Source organism: Aquarana catesbeiana, linkage group LG09, assembly GCF_042186555.1.
Source record: "Aquarana catesbeiana isolate 2022-GZ linkage group LG09, ASM4218655v1, whole genome shotgun sequence".
In the NCBI taxonomy this organism is placed as follows: Eukaryota; Metazoa; Chordata; class Amphibia; order Anura; family Ranidae; genus Aquarana; species Aquarana catesbeiana.
Genome location: NC_133332.1, coordinates 214,909,581 through 214,930,037, shown reverse-complemented (window position 1 = coordinate 214,930,037; position 20,457 = coordinate 214,909,581). Strand labels below are relative to the sequence as shown.

Sequence of the window (20,457 nt, the reverse complement as noted above, 5' to 3'; positions counted from 1 at the left end):
TTCCAGCCAGCAAAAGATTGAGAGCAGGTTCTCTATTTTTCGGTCAGAAAAAGTTCCTATCCGATAAAATGCCATCGGAAAAACCATCCATGTTTTTTTCTGATGGAATTTCTGATCGTGTGTATTGGGCATAACAGCCTGGATTGAACTGTCTTAGCAACATCCTAGCAACATCCTAGCAACAAGGAAGGACGGGGAGATGCAATCTCTGGGAGTTTTCCAATCAGGATTCATTAGGTATGAAAATGGCCTACAACTGTAGCAAGGTCATTATTTGATTTTCATTATAGCTGCACAGCTTGTTTTTATCTACCCACTTGCCAATAGGTTTTATAGCAGAAAGTAAAAAATATATATACTTTTTTAAATTGTCAGTCTTTTTTTGTTTATAGTGCAAAAGCACAGTGGTGATCAGTACAGCGTGGCATGAGCATGCAATTTTCAGTTAAAGTAACGCAGTGCCCTATCACAAACAAATGGCCTGGTCATCAGAGGGGGGAAAGTGGCTACAGGCGCCCATTATCTGTATAGGCAGCTTTTTGATAAAGGTGAACGTGAACGCACACATTCCTGCAAGGTGGCTGTAGATGTTAAGGAGTGCAGCAGCGACAATCGGCTGGAACCAGGGAAAATAATCAGAGCCATAGAATGTCACCAGCACACCACTGATCTCCAGAACGGGTCCAAAGCTTTTATTCAGCAATCACATTATTAAAACAGAAGCAATGTTTCGGAGACTTGCAAGACCTCTTCATCACATGCCTGATGAAGATATCCTGAGAGGCTTTAAAATGTTGCTTCTGTTTTAATAATGTGATCGCTGAATGAAAGCTTTGGACCCGTTCTGGAGATCCGTGGTGTGCTGGTGACATTCTATGGATCTGCATGTAAATATAACACACCACAAAGATAGGAAGGGGCTATGTGCATCTGAAACCAAATGTCTACTTTGATTTCAGATGGAACAAGGAAAGGTCAGAACCTCTGCCAGTTTTTTTGCCTGTGTCACATTGGGAAGATTTGCTTTCACTTTCTGTCCTGCAGACACAACAGGAAGTGAGGGTAAATTTGCCCCTTTTTAACAAATGGAACCACCAAGCTCCTCATTCACTCCATTGTTATCTCTCGCCTTGACTATTGCAACTCCCTTCTCATTGGCCTGCCTCTCCATAGGCTATCCCCTCTTCAGTCTATCATGAATGCTGCTGCCAGACTTATCCACCTTACCAACCGCTCAGTTTCTGCCAACCCTCTCCTCCAATCCCTACACTGGCTCCCAATCATCCAGCAAATTAAATACAAAATACTAACCACAACATACAAAGCCATTCACAACTCTGCCCCGAGCTACATCACTAATCTTGTCTCCAAATATCACCCAAATCGACCTCTCCGCTCTTCTCAAGACCTCCTACTCTCAAGCTCTCTCATCTCCTCCTCCCATGCTCGTCTCCAGGATTTCTCCAGAGCCTCTCCCATCCTCTGGAACTCACTACCTCCACTGGTCCGGCTATCCCCTACTCTTGCTACCTTCAGGCGATCCCTGAAAACTCATCTCTTCAGGAAAGCCTATCACGTCTCCAACTAATCTCCTACCACTTCCATCAGCTCATTCCCCACAGTTACAAGCTTTTGTACCACCTGCCCCACCCTATTAGATTGTAAGCTCTTCTGAGCAGGGCCCTTTTAATCCTTTTGTATTATAACTGTATTGTCTCCTTTTTATATTGTAAAGCGCTGCGTAAACTATTGGTGCTATGTAAATCCTGTATATTAATAGTAATAATCTCTCCAAAGTGAGGGGAAATCCCCACTTATGCAACTGTCACCAGAGCAGGATTCCCCATTGGGAGATTTTCTGTCTAATGCAATAAAAAATCAGTATGTTAGCGTTTGGAGAAAAAAAGGAAGGCCAACACCAATTAAAATGACTTGCTGAGAAGCAAACAATGGCAAAATTATGAAAAGGATGAATTCTAAAAGCCTGGAATGAATGGAAAATCAGAGACAACCATACCAATAGGGAAAAAGAGGCACTTTCAGCCTCATGCCTCACTGCTGTTGCCTCCTGCTGGTTTATATGAGCCCAGCTGACATAACAATGGCTGTTTATTTGAGATGGGTATACTTTAATATACAATGCAATAAAATGATTGATTATGAATATTCAGTGTCCTGCTCTTTTATTAATGACACTGAGCCCAGCCCATGTCCTATCTGTCACCTCACACACACTGCTGTGTGACAGCACCAGAGGGGCGTGCCCATACCATTTATCATTCATCCAATTCAAAGAACAGACAGCGCCGTCACTGAGCATGCGCGTCTTCTTCACCGTCTCGCTAGCAACCCGTAGGCACTTGCGCAGTAAGTCTTCTCCCGGCTAACAGCGACTCACCGCGCCTGCGCGGTGAGCCCAACCCGTCAGCGGCAGTAGTCCGCGCCGTCGCAGTTCAGCCATGGCTGGTTCCCAGGTTGAGTTGTGAGTGGGGCCCTCCTCCTTCCGCGCACGCGCAGCCAGTTCCCGGGCAACAGACGGCTCCCTGTCAGCGTCCGCCGCACCGAGGAGGAGAAGCGGCCGGAGGCTCCGAGGGGAGGAGCGGAGGGTCCCGCTAAGCTGAAAGAGGGTAGGCCTGACACGCTGGGGCCCCATTGACATGGCTGGGTGACGGCAGGGGCCCCGCCAGCAGCCTGCAGGAGAGGTGAGGCCTGGGAGGTGGAGGGGGGATTATACCTCAGTGTTGGGGGCAGGTGAGAGGATGGTGAGGGCCTGGTGTCTCATCATTGTGGGGGTGGGGAGGTGTCCTCTGTGTGCACCTCTACTGACAGGGGGCTGGGATCATTATATTGTTATGTGTGGACTCAATGGAGGGGATTGTCATCTCTGGAGGGGAAAGGCCAACCCTCAATAATAATAATACATTGCCTCTGTAAGATCTGTCATCATAGAAGCATAACCCACAAAGAATACCATGCAAATGAGCTCAATAGAAGCAATCAGAGAACATGCACAGGGTATAATCTAGAATAGTCATGTCCTATAAATGTGGTATTGTTATGGTGCTGATAATATACACAGTTCTGTATTGTCCAATCACACCCGTCCTATGAGGAGCTGCCTCTCCAAGCTCCCCATTGCAGGTCATACATGGCTCCAATGTTACCCGATTCAGGCGGATATCACCCGCCCGCCATGACAAACTTCAGTCTGAATATCGAAGGAGCCAGACAGAAAACTGCCGGCCGAATAGTGAGTGCAGCCAATCAAATGCAGCCATTGGCTAGGTGTTCTGACGGTGGGAGCCGTGGCTGTCAAAATACAATGGCCGACAGGGGGGTTCCTCCATTCACGCTGTGTAGTGTGGATGGGGGAATCCAGTGATCTGCGGGATGAGGGTTTATTCACACTACAATTTCCGGATGTATTTTTGCATATGCATTCCAGTGTGTTTTTATTTTAACACTTGAAATATCATCTTTATTTTTATTCAGGACAATGTGTGTTTACACTTATTTGTATGCGTTCTGGACAACAAAATTGCAGCAGGTTGTACTTTTATTGAGGCTGCGTTCACGCTCATGCGAATTGGATGTGAATTTCCCCGCATTCAACTCGCATGACTGGAGAGTGTGCCCGGCTTGCAATGGAGCCAGTTCACACACACCTCCAGGGCAGCTGCGGTCTGCATTTGGAAAGGGTCCTGCACATCTTTGGTTCCAATTCAGGCAAAAATTCGGACCCGAGTCGCACCTGAATCAGTGAAAAGGGATGCACCGGACCCCCTGCTGTGGGCCACAGCATGTCTGAACCCAGCCTGAAAGCACTGGAACTGACGGGACTGATGTGAACTGGGGCCATTGGAATACATGGCAAATACTGTGAATGCATTCTGGATGTGGTTTAAAAATGTATTGGAAAGTATCTGGTGCAAGCCAGCCCTGAGCGTTTGAAAACTGTGTGTAAGGCCAGCCTATCTCACATACCTACACATACGAGTCAATTTATTCACCAATAAGGATGAGCTCTGGTGTGTTCGAGAGCTGCACGTGCCGAGCCCGCCAGGAAGTCAGCACTGCACAGCGCTAATCACAAGCAGTGAGACATTTGCCGATGCACGGCTGCAGAGATCGGGAAATGTCTCACTGCCTGTGATTAGCGCAGCGCGTTGCTGACTTCCTGGCGGGCTCGGCACGTGCAGCTTGCGAACAGGCCGGAGCTCATCTTTATTCACCAACTTGTCTGTGGGGTGTGGGAGGTAATCAGAATAAGCAGAGGATACCCAAGCAGGCATAGGGAGAGCATGCAAACTCCATGCAGATAGTGTCCTGGCTGGGATTACAGCCGAGGATCCCAGTGCAGCAAGGCAAGATTTCTGACCACTAACCCACTGTGATGCCCAAAATATTTCTCTTCTGGAGGTAAAATCATCCCGATAAGGGGATATTGTCATCTCTATGAGTTGTATACCCCTCTACAAGCCGATATAATAAAGTGATATCCTGATTGTCATCTGTATAGAGTTTCTATAAATGTGTATGTTTAATGGTAATAAAATAACAAACTACGGTATAAATACCAGCAGAAATAAGTAATAGAAAAAAATGAGCATAACGAAGAAAAATATTTGTAATAATGCAATGTGCAGACATTTTATACTGGAGGTAATCCTGCCTGGGTGTATTACCATCTATAATGGTTCTATACCCCACAATGTGTAAAAATAATTATCTTAATGTATAAATAATGGTAAGTATGTTATACAGGATATTTGTGTCAAATTTTGTTTAAAGTGATTCTAAAGGCTGGAGGGGTTTTTTTTTTTTTACCTTTATGCATTGTATGCATGATGGTAAAAAACCTTCAGTGTGCAGCTCCCCCTTAGCTCCCCCTAATACTCACCTGAGCTCTATCCAGCAATGTGCACGAGAGCTGAAGCTCTCTGGGGTCACTCCCTCCTCATTGGCTGAGATACCGCAGCGAGAGACATTGTCTCCTGCTGCTGTCAATCACAGCCAGTGAGAAGGGGCGGAGCTGAGCCACATCCTGTGTTTCATAGACTCAAAGAGGCAGCTCGGGAGCGAGCATGCACGATTGCCCCCACAGCAAGCAAATCGCAAAGGGGGGGTAGCCAGGAGCGCTCGTGGGGGACCCAGAGCGGAGAATCGGGGCTACTCTGTGCAAAACCATTGCACAGAGCAGGTAAGTATGACATGTATTTTTTTTTTTTTTTTTTTTAATGTGCAACTACTGTATACACTTTTTAATTTTACACTATAATGGAAATTGCTGTAATTGTCCCCACACACGTCTCCGTGACACCTTACCTTAAGTGAATGATGGGATACTCCTGCATAAAGGGGTGTATTGAAATAATAAAAATGATGCTGTAATTATACCAGATGTAGGGAAAGTATCTTTACTGAAGGAAAAACAGTTGTATAGGCGCTACAATCCTCCCACTCCGCCCTGTGCTCAAGCCTCGAGGCTGCTGACTCCTCCAACGTACTAGAATAAGGAGAGGGATGGTCATCACTCAGGATGACATCCAAAAAATAATATTCCTTTACTGAAAAACCTATACAATGCTGTAAAAACAGTTTATTGTCCTGAGCGCCGACCATCCTATTCCTTATTAGCCACTTCCCGCCCATCCCACTGTGTATTGACGTCCGCATTGTGGCTCCGTTATCCTGACTGGGCATCATATAACGTCCAGCAGGATAAGCCGCTTGTGCACGCGCCCAAGAGTGACACACCGCATCTCTGATCGTGGTAAAAAGCCTATGACGTAGGCTCTTTACCACGTGATCAGCTGTGACCAATCACAGCGGTAACCAGAAAGTGCCGGTAATTGGCTTTCTTCTGTTCGCGCTGACAGGGAGGGCCGATCGGCGGCTCTCCTGTCAGGCGGGTGTTCGCTGATAATCGGCGCATTGATTATCAGTGCAGCCCCTATCAGAGGTGCCCACCACCGCTGCCAATCAGTGCCCATCAAAATGCCAGTCAGTGCCCTTCACAGATACTCATCAGTGCCGCCTATCGGGGCCCATCAATTCTACATATTAGTGCTGCCTCACTAGTGCCCGTCAGCGAAGGAGAAAAACAAATTTTATAACAGAAATGAAGAAAAATGTTTTTTTCAAAAATTTCGGTCTTTTTTCAGTTTGTTTAGCAAAAAATAAAAAACCCAACAGTGATCAAATATCAGCAAAAGAAAGTTCTATTTATGGGAAGAAAATGATAAAAATGTATTTTGGGTACAGTGTTGCATGGCATCACAATTGTCATTCAAAGTGTGACAGCGCTGAAAGCTGAAAATTGTCCAGGGCAGGAAGGGGGGGGGGGAGTGCTCGGTATTGAAGTGGTTAAAATACCTTTTAATAAAGGTTTTACCTGCAGTGGCAGTTATGTACGTTGTTAAATTAGTAATGATTTTGAAGGCATATATTATCTCTATGGGATATAAGCACCAATATGGGTAGGTTTTAGCTCTCATGCACACAGGCTGTTAAAAAAACGTTATGAAAACGCCAGTATCTTTGCAGTGATTTTTTTTAAAACTTTTTTCAGCGTTTTTGCAATAGCGGTTTTTAGCGGCTTTGAGCGTTTTTCCGCGTTAGCGTTTTTGAGCGTTGTTTTTTTTTCAATGGATCAAAAACGCTAAAAAACGGTGAATGACGTTTTTGAGCGTTTTTCAGCGTTAGAGCGTTTTTACAGCTGAAAAACGTCTCTTAGAACCCACTGGTCCTGGGTTTTTTTTTACAGCTTAAAAACGCCTATGCCACTTGCAGCTCAAAAACGCCTAGGTGGGCATGAAGCCATAGACTAACATAGACAGGCCTTTTTAAGCTGCAAAAAAAGCTCAAAAAAGCAGCTGTAAAAACGTCCGTGTACATGAGGACTTAGTAGTATTGTTGTAATAAACGTTTAAATGAGGGGACTTTTTTATATTAACTCCGATATATGACCCTGACTGAGATCATAAATATATAATTCAATAGCCGTTCATCCTTTGACTGTGTAGACCGGGGTTTCTCAACCAAGGCTCCTCCAGAGGTTGCTAGGGGTTCCTTGAACAATTAAGTTTCTAACTTCCACTGATGTTATATTTTTACCTGACTATGAGGAGGGCAATATTCTCAGTGGTCAACAATGTTAGTGTGTCTTTCTCCCACTGACTAATAATATTAGGGGTCCTGCTGTCATTGGCCACTAATGTATGGGATCACTACCCTGACAGCCAATAAAAGGCCTCATTAACATGGGCGTACTTATGTGTACCTTCCTACGAAGGGCCATGTTTGCGCGCATGGGATGCACAGGTGTTATGCAAATCTGTATGCAGGCAGTCCTATTCCATGTATATTGAGGCGCAGTGGCTGCACAGACACAGCCGCTGCTCCCATTCTGACAGCCATGCTGGTGTGTGTCCCCGAATGCAGACGGTGTGCACTACCAGTGTAAGAGGCGCTACAATTTTCACTGTTGGTGTTTATTTTTAGGCCAATATTACTTATTCCATTTCATGATTGTTACTGAGACAAATTTTCCTTATAGAGCAGGAGGGTGTTAAAAAAAAAAAAAAAAAGTATCTGTTCTAAGTGTCAGATATGCTAGGTGTTGCTACATTTCTTAGGCTGCATTCACACTTGGTGATGTGGCATTGCGTGTAGTCGCTGTAAAACACGCAACACATGTTTGGGTGCTATTATTCTTAATGGAACCTCAAATGGGGTGCGATTTTGCCGCACGGCAAGATGTGCATTTAAAAATCATGCAAAGCTGATCGCCCAATAAGGTGCAAGACCTGCTTTTGCATGACAAAAGCACATAGGGCGGCCTATTTGCGTGAAAATCGCTCATAAGTGGGAGGACAAGTTCCCGCTATGCGATATGTGAACAGGGACTTATTTACAACTTGTTGACCACAAAAATGCATGGTGAGCTAGAGATGTAGTAATTTAGCAGGGGTTCCCCAAGACCTTAAAATTCAAAGGACAGATACATAAATAGCATTTAGCTTTAAACTTTCCTTTTTTATATATATTTTTTTTTTTTCTTTTGCAACAAATGGCCTTTGTATAGAATGACTGTCCTGTAGCATTTCTTTTGCTGCTGCATTAACACTAATGTGTCACCCGTGGAGGTAGGTTTATATAAACACTTAAAGACAGGGAAACTAGGCACTGCTTGGTGCTCTTGGGGCCCCTGGAGACCCTGCCAAATGTTCATATTATTATTATTATACACAATTTATATATAGCCAACAGTTTACGCAGCGCTTTACAGTGTAGAGGGGGACAGCACAATTACAGTACAGTTCAATACAGAAGGGACAGGAGGGCCCTGCTCATAGAGCTTACATTCTAAATGGAGGAGTACCTGAGCATATCCCATAATGCAATGCAGGGTCTTAATGTAAAATGCCCTGCATCACATTGTAGAAATCAATGGGCTCTCCTATTAACTTTACAAATCATCATGTGGTGGGTTGCAGATTAATACAGGTTTCAGGAACTTGCGGTGACCTACAGCAGTGGACTTTCTAGAAAGGTATATTGATAAAAGCTGAACTTCAGGATATGCAAATATTGTTTAAAGGATAAGTTCAACTTTCTGAACATGTTACACCCATATTTAGGGTGTAACATGTTCAGCATCTGCCCTGTTTCCCCCCCGATCTCCCTCCCCCTCTTTGTGACAGCAGGCTGGGGGATCTTCACCCTGCACACAATGACCCACATGGCCTCGTCATTCTCAGATTCCTGTGAATCATTGAGCTACAACTTTTGTCAGCCTTTGCAGCTGATGGCTTGTAGTTCTCAATGAACTACCAGGGTGCTGATGAGCACTCTAGTTCATTGAGTTTCCTGTTATTCAGTAACTGCCTGTCCATATTGGAGGTACGGGCAGACACCTACACTAACAGTCTGCAGGAGCCTGGAATTACACCCACGATCTGCTAATCATAGGTGCAATTCTTTGCAAAAAAAATAAATGCACATTTTTTGCAGGTGCAAAAAAAAGTGCATTTATTTAATTTTTGTTAAGGTGAACTTATCCTTTAAATACAAGAGGCATATACAGTGGATATAAAATCTTCATACCCCTGTTAAAATGTCAGGTTTCTGTGATGTAAAAAAATGAGACAAAGATAAATCATTTCAGAACTTTTTCCACCTTTTTAATGTGACCTATAAACTGTACAACTCAATTGAAAAGCAAACTGAAATCTTTTAGGCCTCTTTCACACGGGGCAGATCAGTCATGATCCGCCCCGTGAACACACGCTGGCTCAGCGGGGATCGCTCCGCCGATCCCCGCTGAGCAGGAAGATGACAGGTGCATCGCTGCACGCTGTGCAGCGACGGACCTGTCAGAGCGCCGCTCTCCCCTATGGGGGGATCGGATGATGACGGTCCGTAGTGTCCGTCGTCATCCGATCCGATCCGAAAACGGAGGGAAAAGTAGGTTTTTCCTCCGTTACACTTTTCGGATCGGAGCGGGGTCGGATGTCAGCGGACATGTCACCGCTGACATCCGACGCTCCATAGGGATGACTGTATGTCCGTTTTTCATCCGAAAACGGATGGATGAAAAACGGACATACGGATCATCCGTGTGAAAGAGGCCTTAGGGGGTAGGGGTGGAGTAAAAATAAAAAAAATAATAAAAAAATGAATGTGGTTGCATAAGACAGGCCATACATGGGTCGAATTTCGAAAGAATTTTCGTTCGTATTTTGCACCATTAGTGGGCTGCAGCGACAGATGATTTTCGTGCGGCGATCGAATTTGAGTAATCGGACATGTTGGAAATTTTTTGAAATAGGAACTATTTTCTAATCAATGATGGGAAAAATGTAATTGAAAAAGAAATGCGCATGTGCAAGAAAAGAAAATTCCCGGAAATAAAAGAAGATTCCCAGCCACGAAAATTCTTTTCTGTAGCAACATGAGGTGAAATTTAAGGCTTGTTTGATTGAATTTCAAAATCAGTGGTGGCCCCATCTGATCACAAAATGCACAAATTTCATGATTTTCAAAGGAAAATTCTTTCAAAATTCAACCGTGTATGGCCGGCCTTAGGCCTCTTTCACATGAACGATTCGTTCAGGTCCGCCTGTCAGTTTTTTAGGCGGACCTGAACGGACCCTCCATAGACCTGTATGGAGCGTCGGATGTCAGCGGTGACATGTCCGCTGACATCCGACCCGCTCCGATCCGAAAAAGTGTAACGGAGGAAAAACCTACTTTCCATCCGTGATCGGATTGGGTGACGACGGACTCTACGGTCCGTCGTCATCCGATTCCCCCATAGGGGAGAGCGGCACTGTGACAGGTCCGTCGCTGCACAGTATGCAGAGACGGACCTGTCATCTGCCTGCTCAGCGGGAATCCACGGAGCGATCCCCGCTGAGCAAGCGCATGTTCACGGATCCATCCCGTGTGAAAGGACCCTAAGTGCGCACACCGTCTTATAACTGTGGATGTATCTGTGTTCAGAATTAAGCAATCACATTCAAACTCATGTTAAATAGGAGTCAGTACACACCTGCCATCAAGTGCCTCTGATTAACCCCAAATAAAGTTCAGCTGTCTTTCCTGACATTTTCTTAGTTGCATCCTACAGCAAAAGCCATGGTCTGCAGAGAGCTTCCAAAGCATCAGAGGGATCTCATTGTTAAAAGGTATCAGTCAGGCGAAGGATACAAAAGAATTTCCAGGGCATTAGCTATACCACGGAACACAGTGAAGACTGTCATCAAGTGGAGAAAATATGGCACAACAGTGACGTTACCAAGAACTGGACGTCCCTCCAAAATTCATGAAAAGACGAAAAGAAAACTGGTCAGGGAGGCTGCCAAAGGCTTACAGCAATATTAAAGGAGCTGCAGGAGTATCTGGCAAGTACTGGCTGTGTGGTACATGTGACAATCTTCAATATTCTTCATATGTCTGGGCTATGGGGTAGAGTGGCAAGACAGAAGCCTTTTCTTAGGAAGAAAAACATCCAAACCTGGCTAAATTTTGCAAAAACACATCTGAAGTCTCCCAAAAGCATGTTGGAAAATGTGTTATGGTCTGATGAAACCAAGGTTGAACTTTTTGGCCATAATTCAAAAGATATGTTTGGCACAAAAACAACACTGCACATCACCAAAAGAACACCATACCCACAGTGGAGCATTGTGGTGGAAGCATCAAGCTTTGGGGCCTTAGTCAAGGTAGAGGGCGCTATGTACAGTTCCAAATACCAGTCAATATTGGCACAAAACCTTCAGGCTTCTGCTAGAAAGCTGGAAGCTTTCAGCATGACAATGACCCAAAGCATACATCCAAATTAACAAAAGGAATGGCTTCACCAGAAGAAGAATGGCCCAGACCTGAATCCGATTGAAAATCTGTGAGGTGATCTGAAGAAGGCTGTGCACAGAAGATACCCTCGCAATCTGACAGATTTGGAGTGTTTTTGCAAAGAGTGGACAAATATTGCCAAGTTAAGATGTGCCGTGCTGATAGACTCCTACCCAAAAAGACCGAGTGCTATAATAAAATCAAAAAGGTGCTATAACAAACTATTAGTTTAAGGGTATGCACACTTATGCAACCATATTTTATTTTTACTTCACTCCACCTAAAAGATTTCAGTTTGTTGTTTAACTAAGTTGTACAGTTTATAGGTCACATTAAAGGTGGAAAAGGTTCTGAAATTATCTTTTGTCTCATTTGTTTACATCACAGAAACCTGACATTTTAACAGGGTTGTTTAGAATTTTTATATCCACTGTATATTCCTTATCTTGGTATACTTTGTGTATTCCCTTTTTAGATCTCTGCTGTAATCCAGTGTGAAGCTTTGCCTTTGTGCAGGAACTTCCTGTAATAAAGACCAGCCCCTGCTGCTCTTTCTCCTTGTGCAGAGTGACTGGTCTTGTCTCCGCTGCCTCCTGAAGTTTTCTGCAGGAAGCGAAAAGTTGATGGCGCTTGCTTGTTTCCTCCCACAGCTCTGCTTTCTGCACACGCTATTGTGCAGCCCAGCAATTGCATCACTAGTACTTTTACAAGGAAAGAACTGGCTTTGCAAATACATTTCGTGTACTCAAGTGGATTTATATCCTCTGTAGCCCTAAAGAAATCAGCTTGTGACACTTTTCACACTGGGGAGCTTTTCAGGCGTTTTTAGTGCTAAAAATTGTGCCTGAAAAGCGCCTCTCAAGCTAACCCAGCGTGAAAGCCAGAGTGCTTTCACACTTTGGTGCGATGCAGGACGGGAAAAAAAGTCCTGCAAGCAGCATCTTTGCGGCAATGCAGGAGCGGTGTACACACCGCTCCTGCACCGCCCCTGCTATTGAAATGAATGGGCAGCGCTTCGGCGGCGCTTTTCTGGCACTTTTAACCCTTTCCTCAGCCGCTAGCGGGGGTGAAAAGCGCCGCTAAAACTAGCGGCACTTTACCACTAACGCACCCCAGTGCGACAGTAGCCTTAAAGTGATATTAAGGGCTTTGGTGTGTGTTTTTATATGTTATACTTGCCTGCTCTGTGCAATAGTTTTGCACAGAGCAGCCCTGATCCTCCTCCTTCCTGCAGAGTGCCCCCTATTAGTCGGTAGCTTGCTGTGGGGACACCCAAGCAGCCAGTGAGGAGTGAGAGTTCCTGGAGAGCTGAGGCTCATTGCTGGATCATGACGTGGCTCAGGTAAGTATTTTATCCCTTTCAAATTGAGGCGGTTTTGAGGCACTTTAGTGCTAGAATGGCCTCTGAAAAGCACCTGACAACCGCCTCTCATTCATTGCAGTGTGTCTTTTCACACTGGGGCGGTGCACAGTGTGAGAATAGAATGCATGAAGGAAAAAAAAACCTTGAGCCTTTAGAACCACTTTAATTCCATGTGGATACTAGTATTCGGGATGTAGTTATTTTAGTATATGATTTGTAATGACAGACACCTCTACCAGTTTGATGAAAATTTAAAAGAACAAGCCCTCCCTATCCTACAAATTATTCTTTACTTTGCAGATCTCACGAGGGACTTTTCAGAATTGTAGCATAGGGAAGACTGTGCTGCCAGTAAACTTTACAGGATAGCCCAGAAAACCAAAACTTAGTAGGGCTCTTCTGTGTTTGTGCATTGTGGTTGTGGATGACTTCTGTTGTGGTAGACGTTGGGGAGTAAAAAAGGTGCAGCCAGTTTTCAGTGAAAAGCTGGAGATGTTGGTGTAGGTCACTAGGATCCCAGATGGAATGAATGGTGGGTGTGTTCAGGGGTGGGACAGCTGTCAATTATTAGGAGAGTGGGAGACTGGGAGAGTGTATGTAAATAAAGCTCTTGCAGGAAGTGGAGATAAAGACGTTGAACCATTAATGCACAGGTGTAGGACCTATGTTCTGTAGTGATTTTATTTGTGCAGTGAGCTTTTATTACATTGGTTATGCATATTAATAATAGTAAGTCATGTTATATGTTTATGTTCAGGTACTTAGAGGGGGGGACTGTACAATTAACATTTTTGGTGTGCACATGGTAATCTTACTGTCACCATCTGGTTGTAGAATTTCTTTATGGTGGCATTTTCATATAAATATCAAAATATATGTAAATGGGATTGTTAAAAAAGATGAAACGTGATAGCATTTCATTGTGCCGAGTAATATACGTTCTCAATTTTCTGGCATTAAGAAGTTTACAGAGCTTTTTAATGAGACCCTAATCTTTGCACTGATCGAAAGTAATGTAATAGTATTCTAGGGACTTTGGGTTTTGGTTGATTTTATGACTTCCAGTGGAACAAACAGTTGCTGCATTTCTTAAGAAATGTATTTAACGAGCAGTTGAGAGTGTGGATTCCTTTTAGTAATTATTGTGTAATAATCTCAAATTAGGATTGCCCATGTCACTACTGTAACGTAAAAAGGAGCGCACAAGTGAAAGATTTAGCTTGGTTGTGTTGTCAAGAAGCCGGAGATTAATCAGACTTCACACTAAGGTGGGGTCTGGAGACTCGACAAGGATGGAAGGCAGTAGGATGTGCTGTGCAAGTTGTAGGCCGTGGTGCTCGGCTGGGAATTGTCTGATTTGGCCCTGTCAGCAGCTGCCTTTGTGTTTTTTGATGTCTGGAAAATCGGCTCTTGGCTCCCAAAACACACACATTACCTCACGCTGCAAGCCTTCAACTACAATAGACTGTTTTACAGAAAAAAAATTCTTGGGTATTTAATTTAAAAATGGGTACAGAATTTTAGAAAGCGTCTTCTATTCTTTTATGTGAAGTCATTGGGCCATGTGGTGTTTTGCATCTCCTTTTGTTTTATGGGATCTCTGAATCGGGTAACAAAGGATTTAGACTTCATGCTGCTGATATTTGGATTTCTAATTTTTGTGCAACTTAATGAACGAGTTAATTCATCACCAGTGTAGTCCTAAATGCCTTTTGGTACTGTATAAGTTAAATCATTGCTGTACAGGCCTAGCAGCTCCTGCTGTGGTATTTTGTGCCTAGTGTTACTGTTGGCTTCTTTGATTATCCAATTTCATTACCTGGAAAACAGAAGTTGTATTTACTGTAGCTGACTTCATGTAAGCGATGTGAACAGTTTATCATTATCATTGTCCTTAGGGAAGAGGGGGGATTTAAAAAAGAAATTCAAGTGTCTATCTGGGCAAGATAAGAAAAAAGTAAATTGCAAGGTTTGCATCATCACTTCACTTCACCTTGTTACCATTATTGTAGGAAAACGTACATCCCCATGCATGTTACTGCAGTTCACCCCACACTGCTTGCGATGATGTGGTGGCATTTATTCTGAATGGCACCCAAAGCACATTGCCGACAAAGTGGCAGTGCAATGCGTGGCAACGCAGTAACGTGCCTTGCAATACCACTTTTAGCGGCTATAGCAGCCACTTGAGATAATCGTAAGCGAATCCAGCAGGCTGGTTGTACCCAAGTTGATCAATCAACTTGGGGCATTTGGCCTGCCAACTAATGATTTAGATCTCGGCCAGTTCAGCAGGATTTGAACCATGTATGGCTGGCCTTTGTTTCCATTTGTAGGCTCTTTCCTTTTCTTACCTGGTCAGTACATCTGTTTAACAAAAAACTCTCTTGCAGGTACAGGGATGAGGCAGACCATTTAACACTAGCAGGGGTGCTCAAAATTATTAGCTTGTATTTATGTACAACCTTTATCCCAAAAGGAAAAAAATGCTGTAACTGATTATAAAGTATTAGCTGGAGTAAAGCTTCAATTTGTTACTGTGTTTTAGGGGCATTTACACCTAATGCAGTGGAATGCATTTTTGTCTGTACTCCAACTGCATAGACAGTCCAAAATCAAGGTAATCCTATGGGCATAGGTCACATTATTGCAGTGCAGTCAAAAAAGTAGCGCATACTACATTTTTCTGCAACATATCACAGTGCACATAAAAGCCCAGGGGAAGGAAGTGGCCTAACAGGACATATGTAGATAGAAAAATGCGCATCAGCTGATGCATGTATACATGCAAGGAAAAAGCGTGCAGTAGATGTGCAGTTTGTATCGTAAATGGGCCCTAAATCTGCTAGTATTTCTAACACTCCCTCCCCCCCCCCAGACAGATCATGCTGCTCTCCAAATCTGCCCCCTGTGCTCTTACATCCAGAGTGGTGTCTGTATAATGTGTGTTACTGGCCAGATCACCAGGTAAAAACAGAGGGGGGAGCCTAAAGAAGAAAACTAATACATCTACTACATCTAATGATTGGTAAGCTGCAATATAAAAAGTGTTTGGTTTTGGGTTTAATACTGCTTTTAGCTCTCCTAAAAATTCTGCTTCACCAGTAAACCAAAAGAACTGCAAACTAATTCATTGTGGTGGTCAGTACAACTTTGATAATCTATGTGCGGTTTGTTTTGTAGATGGTGGATATTGGTGGCTCTGCCTCTGGAGAAAGCACCAGAAGAAAAATGGATTCCTTTGTGGACTCTACAGAGGAGGTTGTACCGCTTGATATGTATGATTCCTTCAGGTCTAAAATTGCTGCTAATTTACAATGGATTTTTGCGAAGGCTTATGGAGTTGGTAAGATCTGTTTTTGTTTTTTTTGTCATATGTCAGTTGTGGAAATTGTAAATGTGTTTTTTACTGTCTGTTAATTGTCCTTGTTTTATACTGCCAATATTACCGCCTGTTCTGCTGAATTATTTTTCTACTTTTGGTGAGGATTATATACTTCAAGACTTTCTCCTGAAAATTGCGTCAAATCCTTCTTTTTATTTTCCAGTGCAATATGAATAAAGCTGTCTGATCTCTGAAGGCAGCAATATCGACATTATAAAGGCTTGTACACACTATAGGAAAATCGGGCAAACATTTTTGTCCGAGGAGCGATCGTACGATTTTCTGATAGTGTGTACATAACTTTCGACGGCCGATTCTCACCTTCTGAAGGTACAAACTCCAAAATTCTTCTCATACGGGAACAAAAACAAACAATTTTTGTTTAATGTGTACAGTTTTCGGATGAGAGAAATCAGACACAATAAACACAAAAAAAGCCATTTTCGTACGTTATTTCCTTTCTGGGTGCCGACTTGCTGTGAAACAATGAGGAAAATTAGGATGATCGTTTGCCCAATTTTCTTAGTGTGTACCCCACTTTGGGGTCAGTGTGTATTAGGTCTCACTGGTTTCTGATAATGTACTTGGAACTAATGTGCACAACATATTAAATTGTTTGTCAGACGGGCCTTTGTGCTGTATAGAATTGGCATTGACACTTCCTAGATAGTATTTTTTTATCTAGCGTTGTGCCAGACACCTATGATGATGGTTCCTCTCCATTATGGGGAGCTTCAAGAAGTATTGCAGGCATTGTGTGTATGTATGTTTGAATGTGTGTGTGTGTGTGTGTGTGTGTGTTTATTTATATATATATATATATATATATACACACACAGTATCTTACAAAAGTGAATACACCCCTCACATTTTTGTAAATATTTTTATTATATCTTGTTATGTGACAACACTAAAGAAATGACACTTTGCTGCAATCAACTGAACACACAGCCATTAATGTCTAAACCGCTGGCAACAAAAGTGAGTATATCCCTAAGTGAAAATGTCCAGATTGGGCCCAAATTGTAAATATTTTGTGTGGCCACCATTATTTTCCAGCACTGCCTTAACCCTCTTGGGCATGGAGTTCACAAGAGCTTCACAGGTTGCCACAGGAGTCCTCTTCCACTCCTCCATGATGACATCACTGAGCTTTTGGATGTTAGAGACCTTACGCTCCTCCACCTTCCATTTGAGGATGCTCAATAGGGTTTGGAGACATGCCTGACCAGTACATCACCTTTACCCTCAGCTTCTTTAGCAAGGCAGTGGTTGTCTTGGAGGTGTGTTTGGGGTCGTTATGTTGGAATACTGCCCTGCGGCCAAGTCTCCGAAAGGAGGGGATCATGCTCTGCTTCACTTGTCAGAGTACACGATGGCATTCATGGTTCCCTCAATGAACTGTAGCGCCCCAGACCATGACACTCCCACCACCATGCTTAACTGTAGGCAAGACACACGTGTCTTTGTACTCCTCACCTGGTTGCCGCCACACACGCTTGACACCATCTGAACCAAAGAAGTTTCTTGGTCTCTTCAGACCACAGGACATGGTTCCCGTAATCCATGTCCTTAGTCAGCTTGTCTTCAGCAAACGGTTTGTGGGCTTTCTTGTGCATCTTTAGAAGGGGCTTCCCTCTGGGTCGGCAGCCATGCAGACCAGTTTGATGTGGCGTATGGTCTGAGCACTGACAGGCTGACCCCCCCCCACCCCTCCAACCTCTGTAGCAATGCTGGCAGCACTCATACGTCCGTTTCCTAAAGACAACCTCTGGATATGACGCTAAGCACGTGCACTCAACTGCTGAGTGTAACCTGTCCTGTTAAACCGCTGTATGATCTTGGCCACCGTGGTGCAGCTCAGTTTCAGGGTCTTGGCAATCTTCTTATAGCCTAGGCCATCTTTATGTAGAGCAACAATTCTTTTTTTTCAGATCCTCAGAGAGTTCTTTGCCATGAGGTGTCATGTTATACTTCCAGTGACCAGTATGAGAGAGTGAGAATGATGACACCAAATTTAACACCTGCTCCCCATTCACACCTGAGACCTTGTAACACTAACGAGTCACATGACACCGGGGAGGAAAAATGGCTAATTGGGCCCAATTTGGACATTTTCACTTAGGGGTGTACTCACTTTTGTTGCCAGTGGTTTAGACATTAATGGCTGTGTGTTGAGTTGATTTGAGGGGACAGCAAATTTACACTGTTATACAAGCTGTACACTCATTACTTTACATTGTAGCAAAGTGTCATTGCTTCAGTGTTGTCACATGAAAAGGTATAATAAAATATTAACAAAAATGTGAGGGGTGTACTCTCTGTTGTGAGATACGGTGTGTGTGTGTGTATATATATATATATATATGTGTGTGTGTGTGTGTCGCCTCCTCACACCTGATTTGAAACTCTAATTGCCGTACTACCATGTCGCAAACGCGTGCATTGCCCGGCATTCATGTGTTTCAATCAGGTGGTGAGGAGGCTACATATCACCTCTTCACCACCCGTCAAACAGTCTGATCGCTTTTCAGAGGAACAGCAGTGCTACGCCTTGTGAATAAGCCTTTAGTTGCATTCTGCAGCTGCACCCTTAGGGCTCGTTCACACAAAGTTGGCTGGTGGTAAAACCCTGTGGTTGATTTGTGGATTTACTGCCCCCAGACACTACTCCCTTTAGCTGCCAAGGCAGCAGGAATTAAGCCCCCTGTTGCATTTTATGGGTATCACTGCCTGCCAAACGTGACCTATTCAAGTAAATGTGGCCACTCTGTAAGCAGCGGGGTCCAAGGGGTTAAAGCAAGTGGTGAGAAAGCAACAAAATGCTGCCTGATTTACCCCCCTTGTTTGCTGTACTGCACAAGGTTGCAGGGCATTTTCAGAGCAGCCTTATTCACTTGAAGGGGTCATGCTTGGCGGGCGCTACACCCACCAGCCAAGACAGGGTGTATAACACTTGCTGCGACATGTGTATGCCACTGCAGCTAAAGGGGGTGAGGTTGTGCAGGGGTGGTTAAAACATATTTTAGCTATGGGGTTTTACCACCCCTCAAACTACAAATGTACATGAACCCTTACTGTTCTGAGCCCCCTATAAGGCTGTTTTCACACTGATGTGCTGCAGTTTACCTGCACCGCGGGTGCAGTGCATCTGCAACCGTCCTGGGTTAGCTGCGCTTTGCCATAGACTTCTATTATATCCTGCAGATGTGGTGCGCTTTCTCAAAGCACACCAAAACTTCTGCATTCAGAAAGTGCACCAAACCCTCAGAATATAATAGTCTATGGCTAAGCAAAGCAAGCCTGCAGGAAAGCTACTGGTACACTGCGCTGCATCCACAGTGTGGGTAAACTGCAGCGCATCAGTGTGAAAGCAGCCCTATACTATTATGCCCGGTGTATTACTTCACACTGACATGAAGATCTCTTTCCTGCTGCTGGCACCACTCTGGAGACCGCTAGCTGGGATAAGAGGTGGGGTGCAGTTGGTATCACTCCGCATGGGACAGGAGCCAGCACTACAGAGGGGGCATCGGCTTATGCCGTTCTTGCTCCCTACTACAACTTCAACTCTGATGCTCTGGGATGACGGATCAGCAAGCACAGACCGTGATCTACAGGTTGCTGACCCCCGCCATACAGGAATGATACCCCAGGAAGCTGGAAATCGCTGAAGTAGACACTGCTACTCCAAGTGATCTTCACTTCCCCTGCTAAGCGGCCAGCCTGATGCATTGTGAATACAGGAGTTCGGTCACTCAGCATGGACACCATTCAGAGAATGCTTTTTATGTTCTGAATGAATTGGATGAGGTGGAGAGGCAGGGCAGTGATGTCCACCTCCAATTAGAATGTTTTGCATTCATCCAGAAATTGCAAAGCATTCCCTGAAAGGCACCAGTGATGAGCAGCTGATTGCCTGTGTTCACAAGACCCAAAAGTAAGTGGAGATTACTGGAGTACTGCTGCCTACTTTAGTGATTCCCAGGGGCTTTAACTAGGTACGGTATTTACTTACATTGGTCAAAGCTGGCCCAATGTAAAAATATACCATGCCTGGAATTCTTCCAAGCAGTAAGGCTCCATGCACACGAGCTCATAAACGGCCGTTCTGAACGTCGGATTGCTGGCAGGAAAACGTTGCTTTAAAAACGCGATGGGACGGTGACTTCATAAGAGGCGGGGTCATCACCTGGTGACCACGCCCCATGCCAATATAAGTCGTTGCGCACCTGGCACTACAGCAGAAGAGAGCATTGTATCAACATTGAAAGAAGAGCAGAGGAAAGAAGACGATGGAGAAGACCGGGCAACCACTAGCAAAAGAGCAGAAGATAGTGGAGGAGCCCGG

The 20,457-nt window shown here is 44.2% G+C and overlaps 1 protein-coding gene across 3 annotated transcripts in view; it reads left to right on the top strand.

Moving 5' to 3' along the window:
- Positions 1-2,432: 2,432 nt before the first annotated feature.
- The window catches only part of CAMSAP1 (calmodulin regulated spectrin associated protein 1), a 130,941-nt gene continuing 112,916 nt past the window's right edge, over positions 2,433-20,457 (top strand). For all 3 annotated transcript variants that reach the window (XM_073599690.1, XM_073599689.1, XM_073599688.1), the window contains exons 1-2: positions 2,433-2,702; positions 15,905-16,067. In XM_073599690.1, coding sequence (XP_073455791.1) covers positions 15,905-16,067 — 163 coding nt within the window. In that variant the 5' untranslated portion in view covers positions 2,433-2,702. The remainder of the gene's footprint in view (positions 2,703-15,904; positions 16,068-20,457) is intronic.